Genomic DNA, 27,590 nt, shown 5'->3' on the forward strand with positions numbered 1-27,590 from the left:
TGGTAGTATAGTGGCTTCAGGTGCACAGCAACCTGAGGAGGGCGAAGAACTACTTAGTATACCTCCGCTGCCCTGCAGTCAGTCATCAGCCTCTAGGCTGCTGAATCGATTTTCCATAAAGATAGAATCTAAGGGTGGTGGGGGTATAGACCAGGCCCCTTGTGGCAATCCCCTCCTGTTCCGGTGAACAAGCGTCCACCCATCCGCAAAATGGCCAGGGGGATAAAAGTAGGTCAGAGGAAGGGCTCTGATGGATACTCCTGAGCTAGGATATCTCCAGTTGCAGATGTACTCAACAATTTTGGGGTCATCGAAGTTAAGATACAGTCCCCCCTTATATTCTTTGACAAGTGGCCTACCCATGGGACCCTCCTAACCATGAGTATTTTACAGGCTTTGTGCTTTGGCAATGGTCTATTTTTGTTAAGCCAATGCACTACCCTGTTCCTCAAGGTTGTGGGGGACTCAACTTCGCTTTTGCCCAGTTCGGGGACCCCTGTTAGGATTACAACAAATGGGGAAGCTTCAGGTGGCAAATTAGGGATATTTGCCCCACTTGGGGTCTAGGGTGTAGAAATCCTGGCGTCCTCTTCTAACTGGATTGTGCTATGCTGAACGGATTTCGTGTGATCAGGAACTGGTATAGGCTCATTGGTTACAGTTAGTGCCTGATGTTCTGAGGATGCTGCTAACTGAACTTTTGGGAGCAGCCGGGACTTTTTCTACTCTAATATAATTCGATGTTTTCGGGGCCCCAGATTGATGAGTATTGTTTAAGGAATCAATCAATCCCCCAAGACCATGTTCTATCCTAAGTAGGTGTTGTTCAATCTTATGTATTCTATCCTCCACAGGGCGAAGGAGAAGCCTAATTGCATCATATATATTCAATAGCTCAGGAACCGTTCCCTCAACCACTTCACTAGTCCCCCCATTAACATCCTGGCACACCATTCTAGTAGGTAATAAGTGGACTGGGGATGCAACTTTGTTTGCCAATACCGCCAATGTAGGCTGCAAATCCCTGCTGCAAGGGAGATCACAATAAGCGAGCATGTGAAGGGCTAATTTAAGATATCTGCGCACCAGCGTTTTGGGCTGGTTGGTGTCTAAGAGGTGGAGCCCTAGTAACTTTGCACCAACAAGTATACTGTGATGCTGCGTGCAATGGAAGCGGATTGAGTGAGCTTGGAATTGGAGGTGTTAAAGGCGTGGCTAAAAAAACTAAATGTTTTTTGTTCTTTCACCTACAGCTAACAACATATAAAAATAATGCAAACCTTAATTTAAAAATGTCTTTCCACAAAAGGTAGGGGATCTGTTTTTCTTAAAAAATTAATGGGCCTTTCGTCGTGCCCCTCAGATCCTGCCCACTTTGACCACTGTTTTGCACCTTTGGCAGCGGTAGTTGTTTGCATTTACTGAATCGCCAATTAATACCCTACTGTTCCTCAAAACATTCCTTGCCATCCAGTTCCAAATGCCCATTTCCAAAACTTTTTGTTATCCCGTCTCGCCATTGAGGTATTCCTTTGGAAAAACTGCAGCATTGGCGCCTTTCTGTCATCTACCCTCTCCCTTTAAAGGGTTGCAGGGTGGCTGGTAATTACCACAAATATATCAGCAGCTCCCTGCATCCTGACTACTGTTGCTGTAGTAATCAAAGACACGTTAAAGATCGGGAATTTAACAATTATGCCTAGAAGGAAAAGCAGAAATTACATGATGCAGCGTGCTGATAAACCACAGCCTATGTGTGTTGCACTCTGGACAAGGTGATTGAATGAAAGCATAGCTGCTAAGAGGACACGTCATGTGTGACACTTTCAGCTGACTATGCTCTTCAACCAGCAGCATTTTGCATTGTGGGACGTGTAGCTCGTCTAGTTTCACTTTTTACATGCTTCGCACAATCTAAAACAGGCAATTATTAGCTGTAGCCCTCAGCTGTTTTAAAATGGCAGCAGGTGTCATGAGCATTTGTTTTAATTGTTAGAAGGGGACTTTGTAAAAATGAGTATACCTGGGGGTGCTGCAATTGCTTCTACAACGACCAATTTATTCTTAGTGGTGTAAATGACCCCAGTTGCACACTTGAATATGATGCACAGAGCGGGAGAGAGGTCAGAGAGGGGGTGGAACTAATGGAGTGGGAGGTTAGATGTTTGAGCAAAGCTGGTGTCCTGCTGGAGCAGCCACTGTGTGCGTTGCTGCTCACTCACACGGCTATACTCCATAGGAAGGAAGTTGGGACATTTACCCACCATTAGCAGGGTACGATTTTTTAAGGAGACGTACAAAAGCCAATCCAAAACCTGGGATGAGTCATACCCCCGCAAAGTACAAACAACAAATCTCCTAACACCGCAAGTGCTGTATAGGCTTGACCTAAAAATGTTGCTGCTTGAACATCTGCAGGAGACTGCATTAAGAGGCAGAGAGCTAGATGCTAAATAAGGTTGTAGACATGTGGCTTCTATAGCTAGTCATATTTGCCAGCCCTACAAATTTAGGCAGTAGGCTGGGTAATTGTTTTCAGCCAGCTCTACGGCCTCCAGATTTAATATGGTGTATATCATATTTTTGTCAGGCTCCACTGAAGCACACTCTTTGAACGTGGCCTTATGCAAATATAAACATTACTGTGCCTGCACAGATTGAGTCGTAGACTAGGTTTTTTATTATCAGCAAGTTTGGCAGGGAAGTCGGGGGATGGTGGGTGGGCAAGAACGTTTGGGGGAGAGAAATAAACAATCTGCTGTTGTTGGATGGAAGCCATCAGGTCTACTTAGTAGCCATCTGACAATGAGTAGGATGTATCAATGCTTGGATCCCATGATTCCTCATATTCAGAAAGACTGACTAGTTTTCCTGGCACAGAACCATAACCCAGTCTTTCCTACCTACTGTTGCTTTGCAGTGTCTGCCCAGGTAGTCGCTACTGAACTCTGTCCTCCTGGCAGGTAAGCTTTGTCTCCTTAAAGTGCTACTAAGAGGATGCCATTACATCTTGTGGCCTATGTTACCCTCAGTTAAAACACACACACACACGCACACACTCCCACAGACACGTCTGAGCTTATATGTAAACCTCTCATACCTCGTAATCTACCTGTAAAATATGAATGCCCATAAGGCCTTAAATGTAAAGTTGGGCTTGGAGATAATAGGAGAAGTCTAAATGCTGCAGTGTATGCAGGCCGCTCGGTGCCTAATCTGTCCATGCTATGGCTAGAAATGTGGAAATTGTGTTGGGTCATGGAGAAAAATACTTCCTGGCAGGAAGTAAGGTCCCTTAGCGATTGCGCAGGCTAAGAAGGATCCATTTTAGTTAATTTGTGTTTCAGTATTTAGAAGAACGACAAATACACAGAAAAATGTAAGAATTCATTTGAACAATCTATTAAAAATCCATTAATTTACTGTGTAATTTTAATAATAGTGCATCCTACTACTGGCAGGGTTTGTTCAGAGTGAGAGTTTTCACTAGTGATTTTTGATGATACAGTCAGAACCCCTTTCAGAAGGCCACAGGGCACACAGGGGCTACTGGGCAAAAACGTGGGGTTGATGTGTTTTACTCCTGATACACTGTGGTCCGACCTACTATGGATCCTGAGCAACAGGGCCAAGTACTCCTTCTGCACTTGACTCTTGGGGTTAGCATGGTTTGTGTAGTCCAAGGTTCCCTCTGGGAGGAGGTGGATACAGGGTTGTGAACTCGGACTTGCATATCAAAATGCATACAGCAGCAGCAATAATGATTGTCTAACCAAATACTCACTTTTATATAACAATAGAAGTATTTTATTTTCTACTGCTATCAGCAGAAAGGAGAAACCCGACATTATCAAACAGTCCTCCCCTGTGGTGAGGGCTCTAGTGTTTCTTTAACGGTTCTGTGTCCCACTCTCTCGTAATGTTATCGCACTAAATTAGCAGCAAACTCCCCGGGGCCAAGAGGCCCAAAACCAGTCTCACTTGCACTGGTAGGTGTGAAGTTTTAGGAGTGCCTGAGTGTGCCTCGTCTGCAGACGCTCGCAGTGGCTGCAGCATAGTTCAGGTGAGTTGGCCACATGCAACCCCAGCTACAGCTCTTAGTGGCTCTCCTAAAGTGACCAGAGGCTCTCTGCGGCTCCTCCTGCAGAGTAAGTGTTCACTTGATCTCCCGATGGGCCTGGCTACGACAATATTGTCTGAGTTCCCTCGCCTGGGTGATGGTTCACAGGTGCTCTCATGGCATCCTCACTTTTCCAGCAGGGTGGAGGGGAAGAAGACAAGTTGCAGTCCTTGGTGCTCCCGGTGACCCACTCTGGTATACGTGGTCACTGCAACTTACAGTCCACTGAGTCCAGCCAAATCAGCACTGTGGTGTTCTCCAGAGCTGTGCCTCCTGGCATACAAGGTCACTGCCTCGCTACCACACAAGGCTATAGCCCTTACTGCATGGCACTCCTTTCCACAGCAACCCCTCCTGGCATACACAGTTGCCATTGTGCTACCCCACTAGGCTACGGCGCTTACCGCACAGCAGTCTTTTCCACTGCGACCCCTCTTCACATACAGGATCGCCACCTTACTACTATGCATGAGCTCTGGCCAGATTGGTGCATCACAACACACTGCTAAATATACTGCTGGCCTTTCCTGGCATACGGGGTCTCCTATTCTATCCTGCACACAGGCAACAACTTGATCAGTTTAGCAGCCATTCCCTAACACCTTGCACTGGAAGTCCACTTGACAGGGCTACCCACTGGACCTCGCTCCTTCCAACCCTCCTCTCTTCCTCACAGGGCACACTGGTCTTGGATTCCCTGGGTGATGTCCCCTCGCCAAGCAGGGACACTAGTAGGCCTTGGCCTCCAGCCCTGGTCACAGGCAGTAGTTTTGCAGAGCTTCCCATCCTCACACAGCCCATCTTGCTGCTTGTAGTTTTGCAGAGCTTCCCATCCTCACACAGCCCATCTTGCTGCTTGGTAGATGACAAATATCGGGGTCTCAAGGTATTCTTCTTATAGTCCATTTCCAGCCACCAAGTGTGATTTAAAGCCTGAGTCTTTAAGATTTATGTTGGGGTCTGCTTATTTTGCAGTGCCCATACCTCTGTTCTCCTCTGCAAAAGCAGTCTGTCACAGCAGGAGTGTCTCCAAAGCTCATAGCGCCACAACACAGGCCATGGTAGTGACTAGAGTTCACACATGGATTCAGTGTTATGTTTCATAGGGTAGCCCAATATAGGCTTGAGCAGTCACCTGACACTTCACCTACATTTACCGTACCATTGTACTACATGATGGTTTTTGGCATTGACCTTTTACCTAGTTTAGCACTGCATAAATGTTGTGTGGTTTTTATTCCTTCCGTCATCCTCGGTATATATATGTATACACACACACACACACACAAACACACACACACCCCGAACCAACCCCCCCCCCCCCTCCCCCGCCACCGTGGTCTGACATACCTTGCTGGTTCAAGAAATACTTATTGAAAACGTCCCCTCTGTTTTCCTCTCCAAGACAAAGTGAGCACGAGTGGCTGTGCGAAAAGTACTGTACTGTTTCCACGATCCCTGATGGGACAGAGTTGTCATGTTTGATAGTTGCCAAAAACTATTCTTTCCTTGGTAAGGGGAGTTTACAGTGGCACTGTGAGCTAGCTGGTATACAGGCGAACATACTTGGTGGAAGTGTCTAGAATCAGTCTATACCACAGTCTATGTTGTCTAAACGCGCAGATCCTATATAGGTTTATAGGAACTACACAACATCAGCAATACACAAATCTGACTGGGGGTGGGGTTTGGGAATAGGAATCTCTCAACTTCCTCTCCATGTTTCACCCAATGCATGTGTACAGCATACACATATTGCACAGTGCTGCATTCTCCATGTACTCTACCACTCATAGGCACACATGCATCTAGCACCTGCATGTAACATGCATCCACTGCCCAACACTGTATCCTTTGTGTATTGTGCCACTCCTATGCACACATGCATCCAGCATATCATATGAATTGAACATGCACAGACCGCACTCTTCATGTATTGTACCATTGCCTGGTACACCCTCGCGTCCAAGGGAAAGGATAGGAAATCCTTTTGGGACACAGTAAAACTAATACAGTCCAGGAAGTCTCCCACCAATCCCCCTTTCCAAAATAGTATCTACGGCTCGGACTGGGTTACCCACTTGGACTCTATTTATCACACTGAGGAAGAGCCAATTCTGTCCGCTGCTCTTCATTCCACACTGTTGGCCATCCAGTACAGTGAGGGAGGGAAAGACCCAGGCGGGGTACCGATGGACCTGGTGAAATCTATGCTCTAAATTTGGGGCCCTTTTATCACGAACATTTTTAACATTTCCCAATCATCTTCTATCCGGGCCTCATGGTCTACTGCCACAATGGTCCCCATATTCAAAAAGGGAGATCGATCATAGCCCAAGTGCTGCCCACCAATTTCTCTCATCGACAGCACGATTAAAATCATTGGCAGAGTCATTAAAGATCATCTGGTCGAATGGGCAGGACATACTCTCCCCTTTCAAATGTGGGTTTCGACCTAAACTAGGCTGCAACGAACAATATCTGAATTTGGCCTTGACAATCCTTAAATATACTAAGGCCAAGTTCTCCCCCATATACTTAGCTTTTATAGATTTATCCACTGCCTTTGATTCAGTGAACATAACCAATCTTTGGCTAATGTTGCTGGTGAACTTTTTATATTGTCTGCACTCTGATCTCACTGCATGGATCCGTTTAACTCAGTTCGGGGAGCTTTCTCCTAAATTCTCTTTAGAGAATGGAGGGAGGCAGGGTTGCATATTGGCGCCTTTATTATTTATTTTATATATCAACTGTTTAACAGCTCACCTACTCTCTTCTCACACAGATATACCCAGAATTGCGGACTTCCCAATTCCCGCTCTGCTATATGCGGACAATGCAGTATTGTTGGCCCTTTCCCCAAATGCCCTGAGACATCAGGTGGACTGTTTTGCTTCCTTCATATATAATCTGAACCTTAACACCAATTATTCCAAGTCTCACATCATGTCCTGTGGCCCAGGCAAACTAAGGCTAAATAAAATCAGTATTAATGGGAATTTCTTGACGGCCGTCGAGAATTTTTGCTACCTGGGATTACATTTTAGTTCCTCAGAGTCTTGGAATTCCCATTGCGCTCAGGCCTGCACTAAGTTAAGCAAAACCGCAGGCACAGTAATTTACCTCATCAAACTCAAATCAGGGGGACATTGTCTCCACCTTTGAAAGTGTTTAACTCTCAATGTCTTAGTGTGGCTACTTAGGGAGCAGGAGTTTGGGGTTTTAGTAAGTGCTGCTCCATTTAGGTAGAGGACAACGGATTTATGCAAAGGATTTTAAGTACACCATCAACCATCCTCACTCTCACTACCCACTTCGAGGTAAACCAGTAAACCAGGGTTTTATCGAGGATACGATCCAGATGGTACCGCTTTTAATGAGTTAGCATCTGTTTTAACCCAGCCGTCAAGCTGTGTAAGGACATTATATCCAACTGCATGACATTGGACAAGGCTTCCTCCATACGATGGCTGAGGTATTTACGAGATACTTTTGGCTCCCTCGGCATACCCTGGTGGTACTCTGAACCTAATCGCATCCCCAAAAACATCAAATTGGAGGTGAAAAGGCCCACCGAGCAAACATAGGTTGAAATCAGAGTTACTGAAACCCTCAGTGTTGCAATATTACAGCCTCCTTTACACTGATGATTCCCCTCTGTATCTGGCCTTGGAGTTGACTAGATGGGAGCGGTCCCTACTTTTTCACTTAAGAGCTGGGACAATCTACTGGTCTCTCTTTCTTAAACCTTTTTTAGACTTGGAAGGGAACACGGTTTCCTGTTGCCCATGTGATAATCACTCTGCTCAATCATTACTACAGTCTATGTTCTTCTGCAATTTGCAAAGTTTAGCACAACAGCTCTTTCTGATACCCTCATTAAGGAGGCCTTCATCGCTGCAGACCTGCTCTCCTCCACTTACAATCCTTGTGCTTCCCTGAAATTGTCTTTTCTGTCTGCCTTCCTGAAAGCAGCAATGAGGGCTAGACGCACTATGTCGGGCTTGTCCGATAGAATATTATGCGCAGCATGGCATAGTACATTGAGCATGGTAGATGCGTCAGGTTCGTTAGCGGGGAACAGTCTGAGCGCATGGCGGACCCTGTTGGAAGTTTTTGTTCTCTCTCTATCCCCCTTCCTGCTTTTTAATTGTAGCTTTTATCTCCCATTCTGTAATGGTGCGCTGCAATCTGATCCCATGCCGCATCTTAGGTTCCTCTTCTAATCCCGGATGTTTGATGTATTTCCTGACGTATCTTTTTTTTAGCGCTCTGTGCATCTTGCCAAACAGCTATGTGCAATATTCAATGTAATTTCATGGTCAGGTTGCTCATTTAAGCATGGATATCTGATGTTTTATTTACGTGTTTGTTGTGTACCTCAAAAGTCCTTTTAGCTTTTTTAAATATTCTCTTTTTACGACTATTTATAACTCTTATTTGTGTTTACAGTTATGTACAATATTTGTTTATGTACGTTTATGGTCTATTGCTCTTGAGACCGAATAAAGTTTTTTGATTGATTTATTGATACTCTACCACTCATAGGCACACATGCATCGAGCACCTGCATTTAACATGCATGCACTGCCCAATACTGTATCATTTGTGTATTGTGCCACTCATATGCACACATACATCCAGCATATGAATTTAACATGCACAGACTGCACTCCTCATATATTGACCACTGCCAGGTACACATACATGCAGCACATGCATTTGTCCTGCATGCTCTTCACAACACTACATCCCTCCCGTTCTGTACCACTCATAGGTGCATGTACATCCAGCACATACATTCACTACGAGTACCCTGCTTAGTACTATTTTATCCCTGTGTTGAACCCTTCCCAGGCACACATACACCCAGCGCAGAAACACCATCTCTGTGTTGCTCTGCACTTCACACCAGTCTGATGTAGGCCAAGGGTGAGCTAAGCACACAGCAGAGAAACTTTAGAAGCGAGTGAGCTGTAGTCTTCACTCTGATGACACAGGTTAAAAGGAACCTGTTCACTCCTACTTATCTCTACACTATAAGCTGCCACCACCGCGCTTGGCTGCTTAAATCCTGCTGAATGCAGTAGCCTTCCACCACTATGAGAGTATCACTTTCGGCGCCCCTCCTGGTCCAAACAAGACCGACATCCATAAGACAGGCCTATACCATGGTGCGCAATCATTATCCATGTTTGCCTATGACAACAAAAATCAGTATTGGGGATCCAGACATCAGTTCAGTTGGGCACTCAGGGCAAGAGTGCATGTCCATTACCATGCAGAAGACTTTGTCCCCACAGTCACATACACATTTCACTCACAACATTCGTCAATTAAGTTTCGAGCAAAGTGACTTGCAGTTATTACTGACAATCACATTCGGTTATTCAGTTAAGTCATTGGTGAATTTGATTATGCGACAATATTGAGATTAAGGCTTCCAGCAGGGCTCAATTGTATTAATTTACCTTGATGTCATTTAAGTCAGAGGCACATAGTCGTTCATTCTTCTTGATGTGATTGGATCTTATAATGTTCTTTCCTTTGTCATTGTCAGGTCAAATGTTCCAAGTCCTATCCTGTGATGCCATTTTCAAGTCAAAAGTGATATATTGTCATTTTCTGTTACATCCTCCTTATGTTTATTATCGAATGATGTCACTGATAAGGTCACAAAGGGCTGACTACAGCAGATTAGGGGTGTGCGCCATAGACTGACATTGTTAGAACCCCTGAGCTCTACTGACAAGACTTACGAATAGAGGGAACATTAACAGCTAAACAAAGAGTAGTGTCGTGGTGGAGGCCTATGTGCAAGAGGTGCAGAATTATATAAACCATCATGGAGCAGATGCTTTCGCTTCTGTATTGGGGAGGCAGCAATCGTAAAGAGTGGCTGTAGCGATAGGCAGCATTTAAGTTTGCTTGTCCAATTTATTTCAGTATTTCATATCTTGATAATGATTGTTCATTGATAAAGAGCAGGCGTTCCTTTGTGTGAGGTTTAGCTGCACGCATACTATCAGCATTGTATAACAAAGAGTCTTTCAGCCTTGGTTTTAACGCATTATATGAAAATAGAACATTTATTTATTATTATTATGCTAACTGCAACAGAAGTGTTTTTGTATTATGATCTGAAGTCTGAGAAATTTCTTTTTCTGCCGATAATATTGAGAAAAGATTAACTATTTTATTCTTTATATTTCCAGACTGTTTTAAGGACTTTACACTTGCCAAAAAACAATAATCTTTATGTACTTACACCTGATATACCACCTCCTTTGCTGTCAAGTCAATCAAGGTAAGGATTTTTGACAAATTATACGTTTTTCAGAATTGTCTTGCAGCAAAGTACAGATGTGAAAATTGATCATTTAAAGGGCATCCATTATTCTCCTACCAAAGAATGAATGAATGAATGTAATTTATAAAGCGCAAACTCTTGCCCGTGGGCGTCTTGGCGCTATAGAAAACGGATATAGCTGCAGAAATGTCAGAAGCGAATCTTGCAAAATGGCCAGTGCCTTAGTCCTGTGAGTAAAGCCAGGTCTTTAAGGCCTTTTTGAAGGTGAGTAAAGAGGGAGCAATTTTTAGTGTCAATGGAGGCTATTCCACAGCACATCTGTGGTCCTGAAAAAACTCTTCCCGCCCCAGGTGGTCCTCCTAAATGAAGGGACAGTCAGGTTCATAGCAGAGCCTGAACGAAGCGTCCTCCCTGGAACGTACCATTTGAGTTTCTCTGTGAAATGGTCTTGCCCCAGTCTGTGCAATGATTTATAAGCCAAACAAAGAGCCTTGAACCTACAGCGTTGTCTGACTGGCAGCTAGTCAAGATTCCTGATGGATCCTCTGGCCCATTCATATTTAGGAGTATTAAAAAGAAAGCAAGCAGCAGCATTTTGTTAAGTCTGAAGCCTCTTCAGGAGACCTGATGCGAGATTAAGATAGAGACTATTGCAGTAATCGATCCTTGTGAGTACCAATGCAATGGTTACAGTTTTGAGAAGTTTGGGAGGCAAACATTTTTCAATATTTTTATGAGCCTTAAGGAGCAAAATGAAACGGATGTAATTTTATTCACTTGGTCCTTGAACTTCAGATATTTATCTAACAGGAAGCCTAAGCTTTTTACTTTGTTTGAGGGTTCAGGAAGTGAGTCCAACTCAGGCGGCCACCATTCCGGCGTCCAAAATACAGGGTTGTTGCCAAAGATGATGACCTCTATGTTAGAGGCATTCAATTTAAGGCAGTTGTGGTCCATCCAATGGCTCACATTGCTCATGCATGTCTGAATGCAAAGCCAGAGTTGTTTTCAGGTTTTGCTAGTGACACCACGATTTGGGTGTTGTCAGCGTATGACGCTAAGGAGAAACCAGAATTTTTAATGATTGTCGCCAACGGCGTAACATAGAGATTAAACAGTGTTGGGCTCAATGCCGAGCGCTGGGTTGACTCCAGAAGGCAGGGAGAAAGGCCTGCATGTAAATTTGCCCATCGTCACATTTTGTTGTCTATTAGCCAAGAAAGATTGGAGGCGATCTAGTGCTGTATCCTCTAGCCCCAGACTTCGCATACGGTCAGCCAAGATCTCATGGCTGACTGTATCAAACGCTGCGGAGAGATCGAGCAAAAACCTGCAAAGAAGCAGGAATGCGAAGGATAAATTGGTATAATTTGAGAAGAAACGGTGTATCATTCAGTTAATAGTAGAAACAAAAGAGAAATATATATCTTTGACACAGATTTTTTTTAAATATCTTTTTATTGCCATTTTATCCACTATACAATCATGTATGTATAGCAAGGCAATGTACAGACAAGAAATTAGTACTTGCATACAAATGGAGCAGTAGAGAGTACCTTTTTTTTTCTCAAACAGTGAACAGTATTGTAATATTGTACCTTTGTTCATAGTTATATCTGTTAACTACTAGACCCCGTGCTCTGCCCCGCCTTGAAACAACCTTACATATGAGCCCTCAAGGTTCGCTAATGACATACAATATCTCATTATAACATGTGAACATTCCCCCCCCTCCCCCCCCCAAACATATAGAACCAAAAACAACCAATTCCACCTAGGGTCTAGTTCTGTATTGACCATCTTTTATCCTTAGCACCTGTCTGATAGGGTCCACCTAACTTTGGAGGGACATGAAGGCAAAGGGTTCCCAGGGCATCCCGTCTTACTGTGTAGTGGATTTTTTGTTACTATACTATCTTCTTTCGGGGGGGGGGGGTATCAGTTGGAGTGGGGGGTGTCCTCACCTCACTCCTCGAGGATTCTCTCATAGGACTCTCTCCATCCTCTTTCCCTCGGACATTCCACGCCTGCACCACCTATACCCAGAATTGCACCAGTGGTCTTCGTCTTTTACTTGTTTTATCTTCCCGTGCTAAAGATCTTTCTTCGGCCCTGGCCCAGACCGACACATCTTTCTCTCAGTCGGGCACCCTAAGACCTCTTCTTGCCCACCATCTGAGAGCAATGCGCCTCCTGGCCAAGATCAGTGCGCGGTCAACAAATTTATGTCCCACTTTTTTGGCTTTGGGCCTCACATATAAGCCTTATGGGCAAATCTCCGCACTGCATGGTAAAGATCGTGCTAATACCTCATTTAGGATCTCTATAATTTTACGCCAGTACCTTTGAATAACAGGGCATTCCCACACCATACGTGCAAATTTAGCATCCGGCGCTCTGCATCTCGGGCATTTTTTGTTAACTCCCCCATACATAATGTTGAGCTTATGAGGGGTGAGGTAGGTCATATGTAGTATGTTGAACGGTGTAAATTTGAAGTTGAAGTTCCTAGAGATTTCCCTCGGGCTCCCTATTGCCTTCCTCCAATCCGCATCTGACAGGTCCCCACCTACCAGTGCTCCCCATTTCTCCTGCAGATGGGCCAAGGGCTGTTCTGTCAGGGTCCTCATCGCAGCATATAGCCATTTTTCCAGGTGTCTCGCCAACCTAAGCGTCACTACTGCCTGTAGGACTGCTTGTGTGTTAGGGGTATCCCTTCCGCATAATGTAGGGAACGTACCCATCATAGTGTGGTAATTTAAGAACTGTCCTGGTGGTAGGTCATAGTGTGTCAGGAAGTCTGTTATGGGAAACAGTTTCCGGTCTTGGTAGCCGTCCTGATCTGTGGTCTCTCCCGCCGCTGTCCATTCTCTCAATTGGCCCTGCTTGAAAGTGGAGCCGTCCCTCATCCTTGGTAATCCTGTTAGTGGTAGGTTGGGTGCATACAGGGCAGTCCCGGTAGCCGTCTAATACATCTGTCCCAGCATTTTCACGGCATACTTGCAGATGCACCCCCATTCTTGGTATTTGATGCTTTGGGTTCAAGATCTTGGTAAGGAGTCTCCCTTGTGGGTGCTAACCCGGTAGTCGTTGTGTCTCTAGCCCTCTCCCATCTATCCATTGCACCAGTCACTTGAGCTGTGCCGCCAAATAGTAGGTCTCAAAGTCTGGTGCTCCCAACCCCTCCACTCCCATAGGCCTGTCAGGGATACCCTAGTCTGCCCCCATCCCAGATTAGTTCCCTTAACAATACGTCCAATTCCCTAAACTATCTCTGAGGGATTACTACTGGGAGATTGATGAAGTAGTATAGCAGTCTCGAGAGGATAATCATTATGGAAAGAGCAACTCGGGCCATGACCGATAACTTAAGTGAACGCCAGAATAACACGTTTGCCTTCAGTGAGCGGCGTGCTCGGTCAAGATTTCCTTCCATAAGATCTGCTTGTTTGTGGAACACTTGCATGCCCAGATAATGAAAGAAGCTCGGTGCCCAGTTGATCCCCAACTGAAGGTCCCTAGGTCTAGCTAAAGAGGGTGTTAGTGGGAATTTCTGGGTGTTTAGACTCTGAGCCCAGACAGTTACGCAAATTCCTCTAAAATGCTCATGGCGTGGGATACACCTTGGGCGCGATCCCTAATGTTTAACAATAGGACATCCGCATATAGTGAAACTATGTGTATTCCTGTCCAGGATTAAGCCCATGTCTTAACCCTTCTTGTCTAAAGCATGCTGTCAACTACTCGATCGCCAGAGCAAAAAGCAGGAGTGACAGCGGGCAGCCCTGTCTAGTCCCTGTATGCATTGTATAGAGAGAGGAGACCACCCCATCCGCCTGAAGCCTGGCGGTGGAGTCCATGTACGGCAGTCGGACCCACCGCGACCATCCATCCCCAATCCCATGTTCTTCATAACTTGTATGAGGAACTCTCAACGTAAGGAATCAAATGCCTTTTCTTGGTCGACTGCCATCACCACCGCTTTCGAATATGCCGAAAGGTCTTGATGGAGTAAAACATGATACAGTCCTCTCAGGTTCCTTGAGGTCGATGTAGCTGGGATAAACCAGTTCTGGTCCAGTATTGGCATGTATGGGAGTAGCCTCATGGCTAGGACTTTACTGAGCAGTTTGAAGTCGTAAGTTCGGCGTAGATAGTAGGCAAAAATCCGCCGCACCAGCTGGGCTCATTTAGTTGTGGGCAGTGGAGCCACTAATGCCTCTCTGGTGGAAGTCAGTAGTTGCCCCACCCTTAATGAGGTGGCATACATTTTTTTGATATGGGGGTCATTATCATTGCGAATGTGGAGTAAAAGTCCACAGGGAGGCCATCCAGGCCTGGAGTCTTCTCTCTGGCCATTTCTTTATTTGCCAGTCTTTCCTGGTAAGCTTGGAGAGCTAATAGCCGTAGGCGTCCCAGGGCTTTGTTATAATTACTCTTGGTGTCCGATAATCGCCTCCTGACCTTGCTGTTCGCTCTCGGTCCATTATCTAAAGTATGGATCTGTGTTTCCAGCGCCTGCATTTCTCTATTGATCTCCCAATGCGCACCTACTGTCTGTCCCATACACTGTACCCTCACTACCACCTTGAAAGCATCCCACTCGATCAGACAGGTACTTGCAAAGTTCTGGTTCAAATGGAAATAGCTCCAAATGGAGGGGTCCAAGTCATCCTCTAGTAGGGTAGGGTTGAGTCTCCATACCGGGATTGATGCAATCTCAAGCGACGTAGAGAATCTCAGGAGCAACGGGCTGTGATCTGAAATGGTGCGCGCTAGGTACTCCACTCCAATTGTTGTTGATGAAAGTTGTATGGAGCATAGAAACATGTCTAGCCTGGTGTGCAAACTGTATAGTGGGGAGCAAAAGGAGTATTCCCGCTGTTGACCATCTTGTAGTCTCCAAATATCTAGGAACCCCCACCTGTTCATCCAGTCTCGTAGCCCCTTGGATGTCACGGCTACTGGCGTACCATGTAATGGGGGGATAGACCTATCTATGTCTATATCTGCCACGCAGTTATAATCCCCACCCAGGACCAAATCAACCGCTGCAACGTCCGACATGTGCTTGGAGAGTCGCTGCAAGAACTGTACGGGGCGTAAATACTCCCCAGTGTAATTTCCCTACCCATCAATCTACCCTTTACTATGGCATAACGCCCCTCCGGATCAATGATTTTGTGTTTTGTGAAATGGAGTGCTTGGCTTTATCCACAATAGGGCCCCTCTTGCATATGCTGAGTATGTGGTAGCATACAGTTGTCCCTATGATATATGGCGTAGCCTGAATGCTTCCTCGGCCGTCAGGTGGGTTTCCTACAGCATTACTATCTGAGCATCTCTGCTGCGTATAAAATTAAGAATATTATAGCGTTTAGCAGGGGAGCCCATGTTATGTTATGTTATAATTAACCTTATAAAGCGCTCGGCTACTCAAAGTGTCCCGGCGCTACTCCAGAAAAAAAGTGAACTGAACACACATCAGAAACTAAAAGAGTAAAGTTTTAAGCTTTTTTCTAAACAACAATGGGTCCTGAATGTCCCGGAGTGCCAATGGAAGCCCATTCCAGGCCAGACCGGCTTTACGAACAAAAGAGCTCCCCCTAAGCCTTTGGCGCTTAAATCTAGGAATCTGCATCAGCAGTTGATCAGAAGAACAAAGCTGTCTACTAGGTCTATAGAAAACAAATCTCTTTTGAAGGTAGGAGGGCCCAGACCCGCACAGGGCCCGATGTACAATGGATAACATCTTAAATTTCAGCCGAGATTCAACAGGGAGCCAATGCAAGCTGTGTAAATGGCTCCGGACACTATGTGTGGAAGAAAGGCCCAGGAGCAGTCTGGCAGCTGAATTTTGAACTACTTGTAGCTTTTTAACCAAATAACCTGGGCTACTAACCAAAATGGCGTTGGCATAGTCCAAACGAGACAAAATCAAGGCCCGTACCACAGTTTCCTTGGCACTAACGGGTAAAAGAGGGAGAAACTTCCTCAACATTTTTAGAGTGCCGAAGCAGGTTCCTACCAGTTTCTTCACATGAGTGGAAAAGTTCAGGTTTTCATCGAACCAGACACCGAGATTTTTTTCAGTGCCCTTACCTATAGATGGACGAGGAAAACCCGAAGGCCAAATCCTTTCCCTAAAATCCACAGGGAACGATCCATACAAAACCACTTCTGATTTTTCTTGGTTGCACTTCAATTGTGCACTCACCAGCCATTGAAACACGGCCGACAAACAGTGCTGTGCGGCCTCAACCGCGTCGTCTCCTTTCCTCCAAGAGAACAATAGTGGTTAAAAAGGAGAGGGCTAAGTGATGACCTCTGCGGAACACCGGTTACCAACTGCATAGGTGTAGAAGCATAAGGTGGAGCCAGACCTGCTGTGATCTGTTTTCCAAGATGTATCTAATCCAGCGCAGCACCGCTCCCGAAACACCAATTACCTCTAGTCGATCTAGAAGTAAAGAGTGTGCCACAGTATTGAATGCCGCCGAGAGGTCGAGCATAACCAGGGCCGCTCTCCCACCGGCATCCAAACACTCCCGAACTGCCTCAGTCACCTCCAGCAATGCTGACTCCGTGCTATAAAAAGCACGGAAGCCAGATTGAGCTGGATGAAGCAAACCCGACACCTCTACATAGTTGGCAAGCTGAGACATAACAACCTTCTCACAAACCTTCGCCAAACTTGGTAGGAGCGAGATAGGTCGATAGTTCTCAGGAAGCAGAGGGTCAAGAGAAGGCTTCTTGAGGAGGGGGAGGATCAGTGCCTGCTTCCATGATAATAGGACACATGCCTCACGAAGTGATGGATTGAGCATATGGTTGACTTCGAAATTAATCGAGTCTGCCACTTCAGATAGAAGCCTAGCTGCACAAGGGTCCTTAGGAGAACCAGATTTGAGCGCCTTAAGAATCCTAAGGGCACAAGACAGATCCGCCGTTTTAAAAGTTGAAAAAATGGAAGTAATCTTTAACATCTGCTTCCCCAACCAGGCAGAAGTAGAATTCATGGACACCATTGAAAAGGAGTCCTGAATGCTAACTATTTTGTCCCTGAAAAATTTAGCTAAGGTGTTACACCAGATGATCGATGAGGGTACCACCAAAGCCTGGGCACTAGGAGACACAAAACTCTTCACAATAGAAAATATTTCTCTGGAATTATTATTTGCACCATCAATACGATCGGCAAAATATCGGCCTTTGGCCAAACCAATAGCCGCATAATAAAGTTTTTGTTTAGTTCTGAGTGAAAGTTTGGCTATGGGGCAATACCCGCTGGAACGCCATGTTCTCTCCAGTACCTTACAGGCGTGCTTCAGAATCCCCAATTCCGAAGTAAACCAAGGCTTAGAAGGGGACTCTCTTCTCAGAATAGTCTGACCCGGAGCAGAGGGAGCGCCGATTGCAGTCGTGATCCAATCTGCAAACCATGACACATTAACCTCAAGGTCCTCTGAAAAGGAAGGGAGAGAGGCTGCCAAGCAGCTACTCAATTGCCCAGAATCCAGTTTCTTAAAAGTAGGCGGCCGATGGACACTGCCTGGGCGGATAGGACGCATAATGTCTCCAGAAAAAAATATAGGAAAATGATCTGTCCAGGCGACCGGGAGAGGCCTTTCAACTACAATGGGAAAATTGGAGCAAATGGAATCCAAAGTATGTCCTCCTTGATGGGTAGGATAAGTGACCCATTGAGAGAGGTGGACCAAATGCAGCTAGTCGATAAAAGCAGTCGAATCAGCTGTATCCATAGAGTCTAGATGGATATTAAAGTCCCCGAGAAGCGAATAGTTCGAGAACCGCAGAACTCTGTCAAGCTAAAGCGTCCCCACATGAATCCAAGAATACATTAGCTATCCCCGGTGGACGATAAAACAGAGACCCCCCCAAAGTAAAATGGGCAGAGAGTTGTAAGATAAAATCAATAACCTCACATGCACCCCAGATGGAAGATGTTTCGCTAAACAGAGCCCAGCACTCTCTATATAGAATAGCCAGGCCTCCCCTCTGCCGACAGGGCGATCCACTCGATGGATTTTATAGCGAGCTGGCGTGGCAAAGGCCACAATAGGATTAGAGAGAACATCAAGCCAAGTCTCTGTGATAAACAATAGGTCTAAGTGATTATCAGAGACCATATCCGCAACATCTACATAATGCTTTCTCAACGATCTAGCATTAATGAGGGCGGCACTGATGTTCCCTTGCACCGATGAAACACCAGACACACTATCAGGAGAGACCTGGGGTCGTAAACAAAAACCACAGTCCACACAGACAGTGGCATTCGAGAAGCCCGCCAAATCATTGCAGTATGATGAACATTGAGGGGGTCGTAATGACTTTAGAAACAAACTAGAGTACTGAACAGTATTACTACTAGTTGCATCCAGACAAGCAGAATGACTCGCCTTGAGCACTGACTTGGCGCAGACGGGCTTGCCTTAAGCGCGCCCTCGGCGCGCCCGCTGCACGTACGAACAGAGCCCATTAAATAGAATGGCTAATGCCGGAATACGACGTGAAATGAGTGGACCACTGACCGCGAGGAGCCCGTGTCACGTCCAAAATGGCGGCTAGCCGGAGAAGGCTACGTCTGCAGTGTAAGGCAGAGGCAGGGAGTCAAGCCCACACCAAATGCCCAGCAAAGCAGTGTCATCAGGCACAAAACGATCACAATTAAAAATAGCTCAAAGTTCCCCAAATTAAAAAATCACACAGAAAATGAAACGTTCCCCCCCCCAGTTTTCCCTTCGTAACAAACAATGCTGTTTTAAAACAATTTCTTAGTAGCGTAGCGGAGAGCACCTTACTAGAGCCATACCTCTAATATTCCAGGATAATAGCTTTGCCTCTTCTGTATTTGTTGTCCTGGTGGCCATAGTTGTAAGAGATGTATCCTGCATCTCTTTCCTCCTCCCTTCGTATTCTTACATGTTTCTGACCTCAGGACAGGGCTACGTGTGGTGGACCCCAAGGTGGCAATCAACAAGTCCAACAAAAAAACTCCCTGTCCCAGGAGCGACCAAACAGCTGCCGGCCGCCCAAACCTGTAAACAAACAACTTAATTACGGTGAGAACGCCACCTTCAGCTTCTCCAGAAGGCCACTCTGATGGGGGGGGGGGGTGGGGAGGGGTGGGGAGGGGGCGCGAGAATCAAGGTAGTTCAGGGACATGGAGCCTGAGGAAGATTATAGGGTCGGGTGATGGTATGTTGTACTCCCCTCTGGGACTTATACTAAACTAGGAATCCGCCATGCCTCTGGGCTTTCATGTTATGTCATCTGCTGATCGTGGGATTACTTTAGGCATGCCTGATTCAAATCCCGTGCTATCTTCTGAGTCATTTGCTAGGTCTCTCGGCTCCGAAGACGAATCTGCCTGTCTGTCTGTTTAATTTGGGGAAGACATAATCTGTGCGACAGTTACGCAGGGTGGCTTTCCTGTCTTTGAGATATTTTCGGTTTCTGCAGTTCATTGTCTTCTTTGCTCGACTCAGTCTTTTCCTAGCAGCTTGTTTTGTCCCAAGAGGACAAGATTGCGGTTTCGGCAAGGGTGCCCCTTTTTTATAAGCCTCTAGCCAGGTCCAGGTTTCCTGCAGGGAGGCAAAGAAGTGGATGTCTCCATCTAGGATGATTCAGAGCTTCGCTGGAAAGACAAGGGTATTGAAGGACTTCCTTGCAGAGGGCTCTCTTGGCCTCTATGAAGGATGCTCACTGAGCCTACACCCTAGCCGTGAAGTCCGGGAACACCAATATCTTACTATTGTCCAGCACTTAGGGGCTATGTGTTATCACATGCTGCAAAATAGCATCTCAGTTCCGGTAGTGCAGTAGCCAAGCCACCACTGGACTAGGAGGCCTTCCAGGTGCAGGGGCTCGCGCAGGGTCCCAATGTGCCCTCTCAAGCACAATGAATTTGGAGAGGCAGTCAGGGGCCTTTTCGGTTCTCAGCCAGTTTTTCAGGTATGCCATCATGATCGAGCCTTCAGCACCCTCCGGGATGCCTACCACTGTTATGTTGTTGTCTCTATTACGCCCTTCAGCGTCGTCAGTGTGCTGCTGTAGCACTGTCACCCTGGCAGTGAGTTCTTCCAGTCGGTAGGCAATTTGTGTTTTGGCTGGAGCTCCACCACTGCTCCTTCTTCTTTCACTCTGTCTGTCAATTTGTGGTGTTCAGCCTGTAGGAGTCCCAACCCCACCAAAACTGCTACTATATCTTGCTGTTGAGCCGCCTTAGTGTCGGTTACTGCTACTAGTACTTAGTTCAAATGCAGGTGGAGCGAAGCCTCTGTATCAGCTGACTCGCCACCCTCCTTTTCTGTGGGCAGCGCGGAGGGCTCTCTTGTGTTTGGCTGCGTGCTCCCTTTTTTTTTAACTTTCTGTCCACGCATTGTGGCTCTCCGGAGAGCAGAACCAAGTTGTAATGTGTGTGACCCCCGATTGCTTCCAGACTTCTCTAGTGAAGCTTGCCTATTGAGTCCAACGTGTGATTTTTTTCTGGAGCCGCTAGAGCCTTCAATTTCGGTCCAGTTGGATGAACATGGACTTCTACTTAACTGTGCTAGTCCCTGTGGGGCCCAGGCCCAATCTCTTGCCCCGTCTATAGCAGTTCCATGAACTAGTCCCGGGTTCTGAGGATTCCTAGATTGCTGCTGACCGCTGATCCTATGGATGTACCTGTGTGGGCATACACTCTTCTCCTTATGTTATCAAGGAGGGCCCAGAGCTCCCAGTATTTTCTTATGTAGTCCCCACCGATCTAACTGCCAGGCCCTATGGGGTCAGGGAGAGCCTCACTGCTTGTTTCGGACCTCGATGGGGGCCCCGTCTCCCGCGTGGTTCTTAGTCGAAACCCGTCGTTTACCGGGGGTGGGCGCGTCTTTTTTTTCCCCTCTCTCAGCCCCGACGTTCCCCTCACCTTCTGGGAGGTTCTTAGTCTGTACAGGGCTCTAAGGCAGCGGTCCACCGGGCCGGCTCCTCCCAACTAAACCAGGCAGTCGGTCCTCAGGTGGATTCCCTCTTGATCCCGAGCCAGCCATCTGCAGTTAAGACGCCACGCCGCCACCCCAAGGCCTTTAACTGCCGTTAGTTATCTTCAGGGCCTGCCGTGGGGCCTCTCAGGTCAAGGTCTACCCCAACGGAGCCTCCGATCTCCGTGCAAGCCACAGACTAGCTTCCGTCAGCCGCACAGGGTGAGCGGCGACTCACCGATCCAAGGTCCTCCTCTCCGTCCGCCCGTGCAGCCCACGGCCCTGCGTCCCCAATTCCAGGACCGCGTCGCAGCCTGGAATCCGCCGGTGGCCCACTACTTCTATGCACTGTCCGGGCTCTAAACGACGCTCGCCCTGAACACTCATGCCTCGGGACCTTACAGGACAGGGCCCGCACCTCCAGAGCCCGGTTATATACGCCGCTGCGATCAGGCTGCACAGGGCGGGCAGTAACTCGCGTAGAGCAGGCCTCCCTCTCCTTCTGCTCCGCCTTTCCCGGGCGCTCAGCTAGCTTCACTGCTGTCGATCCACCTCTCGCCCGTCTCCGAGGGCACCAAGTTTCACCCCTTTCACTGCTCAATGTTTATGTCAGAGGTAATTCTCCGCTGGGAAGCTGCGGAACCAGCCACCCCCCGTAGAATCGAGATATAGAGTTAGTTTATTGCTGTACTTTTCAGGACTGCTTTTTTTCAAATGACTTTTGATTCATTTTTAAGGCAACCATGCAAGGAAGAATAGATTGTCTACCATTTGTTATGCTGCATTTCGACTAGTGTTCACACGGTTTCTGTTACACCAACAAGGAATAACAAGGAAAATTCCCTGCCCACCCACATCTCCCGTCTCATGATCAAGTGTGCATTAGTCATTCATATATCTAAGATGCTGGATAAGTTGTCTTTAAAATGCACAAACGGTGATGAGAGTAACGCATGGGGTAGCATTCCAAATCATCCATCCTTCCTTTGCCCACAATGCCATCTTAATTTTGACCCAGCCATATGCAAATCAGTCTAGATCCTGCTCCAATAGGAACAGTGCAGCCTGAACTGCCAGGCCTGATCCTTGTTGAACCTGAACACAAGCAACCCAAGACTGTTATTTCCCTGACCGAGGCTTGTGTTCCAGTTTTGAAAGGACCTGGTGGCTGCTTGCTTGTGTTTAAGTTCAAGGACCCAAAGTCTTATCTGAGCGTTTGTCACTGCTGTCGATCCACCTCTCGCCCGTCTCCGAGGGCACCAAGTTTCACCCCTTTCACTGCTCAATGTTTATGTCAGAGGTAATTCTCCGCTGGGAAGCTGCGGAACCAGCCACCCCCCGGAGAATCAACACCAACAAGGAATAACAAGGAAAATTCCCTGCCCACCCACATCTCCCGTCTCATGATCAAGTGTGCATTAGTCATTCATATATCTAAGATGCTGGATAAGTTGTCTTTAAAATGCACAAACGGTGATGAGAGTAACGCATGGGGTAGCATTCCAAATCATCCATCCTTCCTTTGTCCACAATGCCATCTTAATTTTGACCCAGCCATATGCAAATCAGTCTAGATCCTGCTCCAATAGGAACAGTGCAGCCTGAACTGCCAGGCCTGATCCTTGTTGAACCTGAACACAAGCAACCCAAGACTGTTATTTCCCTGACCGAGGCTTGTGTTCCAGTTTTGAAAGGACCTGGTGGCTGCTTGCTTGTGTTTAAGTTCAAGGACCCAAAGTCTTATCTGAGCGTTTGTCAGCCTCTTCCCTTCATCTTGATGAAATTCGGTCTTACAATGTAGATATGACTTTTTTTGGTCTCGGTGAACCACGTTTGAGGCTATTCTACAATCAGCCTCTTGCCATTTGGAAAAGGGAGTTTCATGCAGTGCAGGAGTGAATTTAGGATTGTCATGTATGCCGAGGGTAAAAATGTTAAGTGCCCCTGCTTATGGCTCTGTTGTCATAGGTTCTAAGGGTGATATTGACTGGAGGCCTAAGTGATGGATTTTCCTTTCTGGGTTTTTTTTTTGTCGAGCCACCGCGTGTTCCGTAGTACCATAATCCACGTGGACCGATATCTTTTTGGAGTTAGACCTTGGCCACTCTACTGCTGTCTCCAGCTGGGTTGCTGCATAGTATAGGTATAAATCCAGCAATCCCAGGATGCTTGTTTCCGGTCCAGGGAAGACCTGCCTTAGCAGTTCGGACTGGACTGTTCCCATGAGGAACAAGGTCAAGGCTGATTTGCATATGGCTGGATCTGAACTGGGGTTGCGATGTGAGCTAAAGAATGATGATGGATTCAACCCAGCTCTGTGACGGGGGGTGAGTGTCTGAAAAGTTACATCGCTCCGTCCATCAACTCCTTGTGTTTGCTTTATAAATCCAGCAATGCCATAACTCTTCGTGCCTTAATTTGAAAATATAGCTAATGTTAGAAAAGGGTCTTAGGTTTGCCCCAGATAAAATCTGACAATAGTTTCTGAACTTTTGTACAAGTGAGTGCTCAAAAGGGATAGGCAAGGCCTTGAATTTCTACGGTAAGTGGTGTAAAACATTCATTTTAACAGTTTTTTCCCTGACGAGGAGATGAGGAACTTGTACCATTCATTCAAGTCGTTTTTGGTGTCGACTATTGAAGAGGAACAGTTTGCTTTATATTGATTCGAGATTTTGATTCCAAGATACTTTACGTTCCCCGTGCCATAATGGAAAGCATATGTTACTTCTAGGTAGGCCAACAACTCAAGCGGGGAGATACATTTTGGATCTCAAATTTATCACAGTTTATTTTATATTCAGAGAAATTTTCAAACTGCTTTAGCTGATTAATAACGCCTGAGAGATGTAATTGATGAGCTAAGGAAAGCAAGACATCAGTTTATAAACTAATATTATGCTGATCACCCTTAAACCGGATTCCTTTGATACCCAAAGGCTGTCTAATCTGATAGGCCAAGGGCTCAATGGCTAGGGCGAAGAGATGGGGGACAATCCTGCCTTGTGCCTTTGCGAGGACCAAAAGATTGTGAGAGTTGCCTGTTTCAGGCTATTCTTGTTGAGTGTCTGGCCTAATTAGCGAAAATCACTTATCTGTATTCCAGACCGAATCCCATTGAATCTGGTACCTGTGACCGAAAGGTAAAGTTCACCCATGTAAATGCTTTCTCTATCTGTCAAGTGAAAGTTTGACAGACGGACCTGTCTTTTTCTCAGTCATTTTTGCTGAAGTGGACTTTTTCTTTAAACCTGAAAGGTTCATGGTCAGAATGGATTGCATATCAATAAACAGGATTCCTAGGATTGAGTTTCAAAAGTGTACCCTACTAAACCGAATCTATAGATTTCAAGTGTAGTCGTAGTGGAGCTTTGTGGCCCAAATAGGTTGACTAAAATATAATTTCCCCAAAATTGTTTCGTTTTTCTCCATTTAGAGGAAGCGTTAAATCGTGCAGTTCATCATTTATAGCTTGCTAACTCAAGCAGATTTGTCAATGATATTTTAACTCTTCGTCACCAATATAATTGGTGCATTGTATTTTCCAGTGATTATCATAAGTATGAAATATTAATTTCTCATTGATAGCAGACTCTTGGGCCTCTCCAGGTACTGATGTGTTGTCACAGTAGTCTCCTCAGATAGAGTAATGGATCACAGTCGGCAGAGGATTCTATCTAAAGTAGTAAAGCGGTTTGCCCCTGTAAGCTATTTCAATATTTGGCATTATCAGTGAGTGGGGTTGAAGCATAAGCGACGGTCTTACTTGGATAAAGAGTCCTCAATAAAACAATGCTACTTTTGTATAGTTATGGTGAAGTAATTGCAGTTTAATTCTGTTGACATTTATTTTTACCGCAGTCATCCATGCCCATAATTTGAGTCCTTGTGGAGCATTTTTGTTATGTAGATTAGTTCCTTTTATTCATTATTAGCCATAAACCCCACTGACATAGGAGAGCTATATCAGAAGTTTCTGTATCCAGACTAGAGCCTGGGATATTTGAAAGATTAGGAATCTGCAAGTAGAGTACTCACCAGAAAGATTGTTACAAAAAGGTAAGTAACTTTGTCTTGTACCGCAGGTTGGGACCCTGCATGTGACTGAACATAAAGGACAGTAAATAGCTGTGTAAATGGAGTGTTCACATCTGACGCATCTTGAGAGCGAAGTTTATAAATGAACGAGAAGCATCAGACTAGTTTGGAATCATTTCCATGTGGTATCCTAGTACAGCGTACAATAGAAGCACAGGTTGCACTCACTGTGCTCTTTTAATCGGGTTTAGAATGAGAATTGAGTATTGCGTGATTCTGACGTATGCGACTCTCAAACAGGTTAAAGAGGACGAGGCATATGAACCTAAACAGGAAATAATAAAAACCTAACCCCTTATGTGGAATGTGTGAATCTGTGCTCAAGGGGAAGTGGAAGTCAGGCTTGTTCCTACCTGCCAGTTGTCAGTACTCTTGACTCTGGTCCGCTGCATAATCCTAGGTTGGAAAAGCACCTTCTAGTATCTCTACAGACTTGCCACAGGCCCAGTGGGTAGCCTTGCAGCGTCTCATGAATAATGCTCAGTGTCATGGCTTACTTTAGTGCTTGTGTTTTAGAAAGCAGAGTTCCTGCAGTAGCACCTTTTCTGTATTGTGCACACGTCTTCGGTACTTAACAATCTTACCACAAAATATAAAAGTGCTAATGTGGTGTTCCCTAATGTTCGACGCATATGCTTAGAATTTGACTATTTGTTTTGATTTTGCAACCCATAGACGGGAGGTAGAGGAAATATGCATTTACAAGAATAGCGCTGCAAGCCCATGATATGGAGCCCGGACCCCCCAGTTAGCTCCCTACCCCGATCCCACGGAACCCACATATCAATACTTGCTACCAGAGCTGTGGGTAAAACAGGCCATGTTTATTATACACCATAAATATGACAAATTAAATTTACTAATCACATTTTTAGATGCAGATCCCATCAATTAGTCATTAATCAATATTCAATCCATATTTACATTTTTATTATGCATCCTAAACAGTCAGCCTAAATGACTGACTAACTAACTTATCTACAACACATACTCTCTTGCTCCAGCACCAAGGGGCCCTCCAGCTCACGCCACCCAGCTGAGAACCACGCAAGGCGCAACCCACCTGCGTCCTCGAGAGGTGAGCCCCAGCCCTCTGGTCCTTGTCCGCCACCATAGGTCCCACCCCTCTACCACCAGGCTGACCAAGGGGGCTTGTAGGGTATAACCAGGGGCCGCTGCCACATGCCCTAGCTTGAAACCTGGCGCCCTTGCCCCCAGCTCACTGTGGTGAGCTTACCGTCTCTCCCCCTCAGTGCTTGCCTATGGAGTCTGCAGGAGGACTCCCGTTAACAATGTGAGTTGATCTTCTGTGGCCTCCTTACCTCCACAAGGGTGACCAGGGCCCATAGGTCCTTCGCTCTCCCCACCACAGAAAAAGTTCTGCACAAATGACCAAATGCCATTAATCCAAGCGTCGGTCCCAATGTCTGACAAGTGCACGCCGTCACGATGAAACATCTGGTCCCCTCTGATCAGTCTGTGAGGTATATGGCACAGGCGGCCCTGCCCAGTGCACAATTTCGCCAACTCCCCGTTCAGACGCCTCACTGACACGTTCAACGCCTTTGATCTCACTCCAGGCCCCATATCCCCCGTGGGATCATGCATGACCATGCGATCCGTGCCCGAGGGAATGTCCTTCCCAACCATGCGAATTCCATTAGCAGTGCCTCCATGACTGCCTGATAACTAGGATCCACCATGTCATTGCCACCCAAATGCAGGATAATCAAATCCGTGGACTGGAGTTCCTCTTGCGCCCTTGCCTCTTCCACCATCCGCCGTAGTTGCCCGATTCGCAGGCCCCCCCTGTGCCTCACCAGTGGAACGACATCCCCTCCAAACATGCCGGTTTCGACTCTTGCTGCGGCTGCAATCGCTAGGTGGCCCCCTGCACGAAAGACACCCATATTACTTTAGAGGGCATACTACTGCGAAAGAGAAAAGACATTCGAGTAGACTCACAGGGGCATTTTCATTCCATACTACAATAAGTTTCGCCGCACATTGCGCTTGAAACACGAGGAGGACAATCGCCCAACTCGCTTTACATCCTGCACTGACAGGCCTGTTC

At 46.3% G+C, this 27,590-nt stretch overlaps 1 protein-coding gene across 2 annotated transcripts in view; it reads left to right on the forward strand.

The window, feature by feature from the left end:
• FAF1 (Fas associated factor 1) overlaps nucleotides 1–27,590 on the forward strand; it is a 1,868,643-nt gene that overhangs the window by 387,447 nt on the left and 1,453,606 nt on the right. For both annotated transcript variants that reach the window (XM_085602652.1, XM_085602654.1), the window contains exon 6: nucleotides 10,339–10,430. In XM_085602652.1, the coding sequence (XP_085458778.1) occupies nucleotides 10,339–10,430 (92 nt within the window). The remainder of the gene's footprint in view (nucleotides 1–10,338; nucleotides 10,431–27,590) is intronic.

Source organism: Triturus cristatus, chromosome 4_2, assembly GCF_964204655.1.
Source record: "Triturus cristatus chromosome 4_2, aTriCri1.1, whole genome shotgun sequence".
Classification (NCBI taxonomy): Eukaryota; Metazoa; Chordata; class Amphibia; order Caudata; family Salamandridae; genus Triturus; species Triturus cristatus.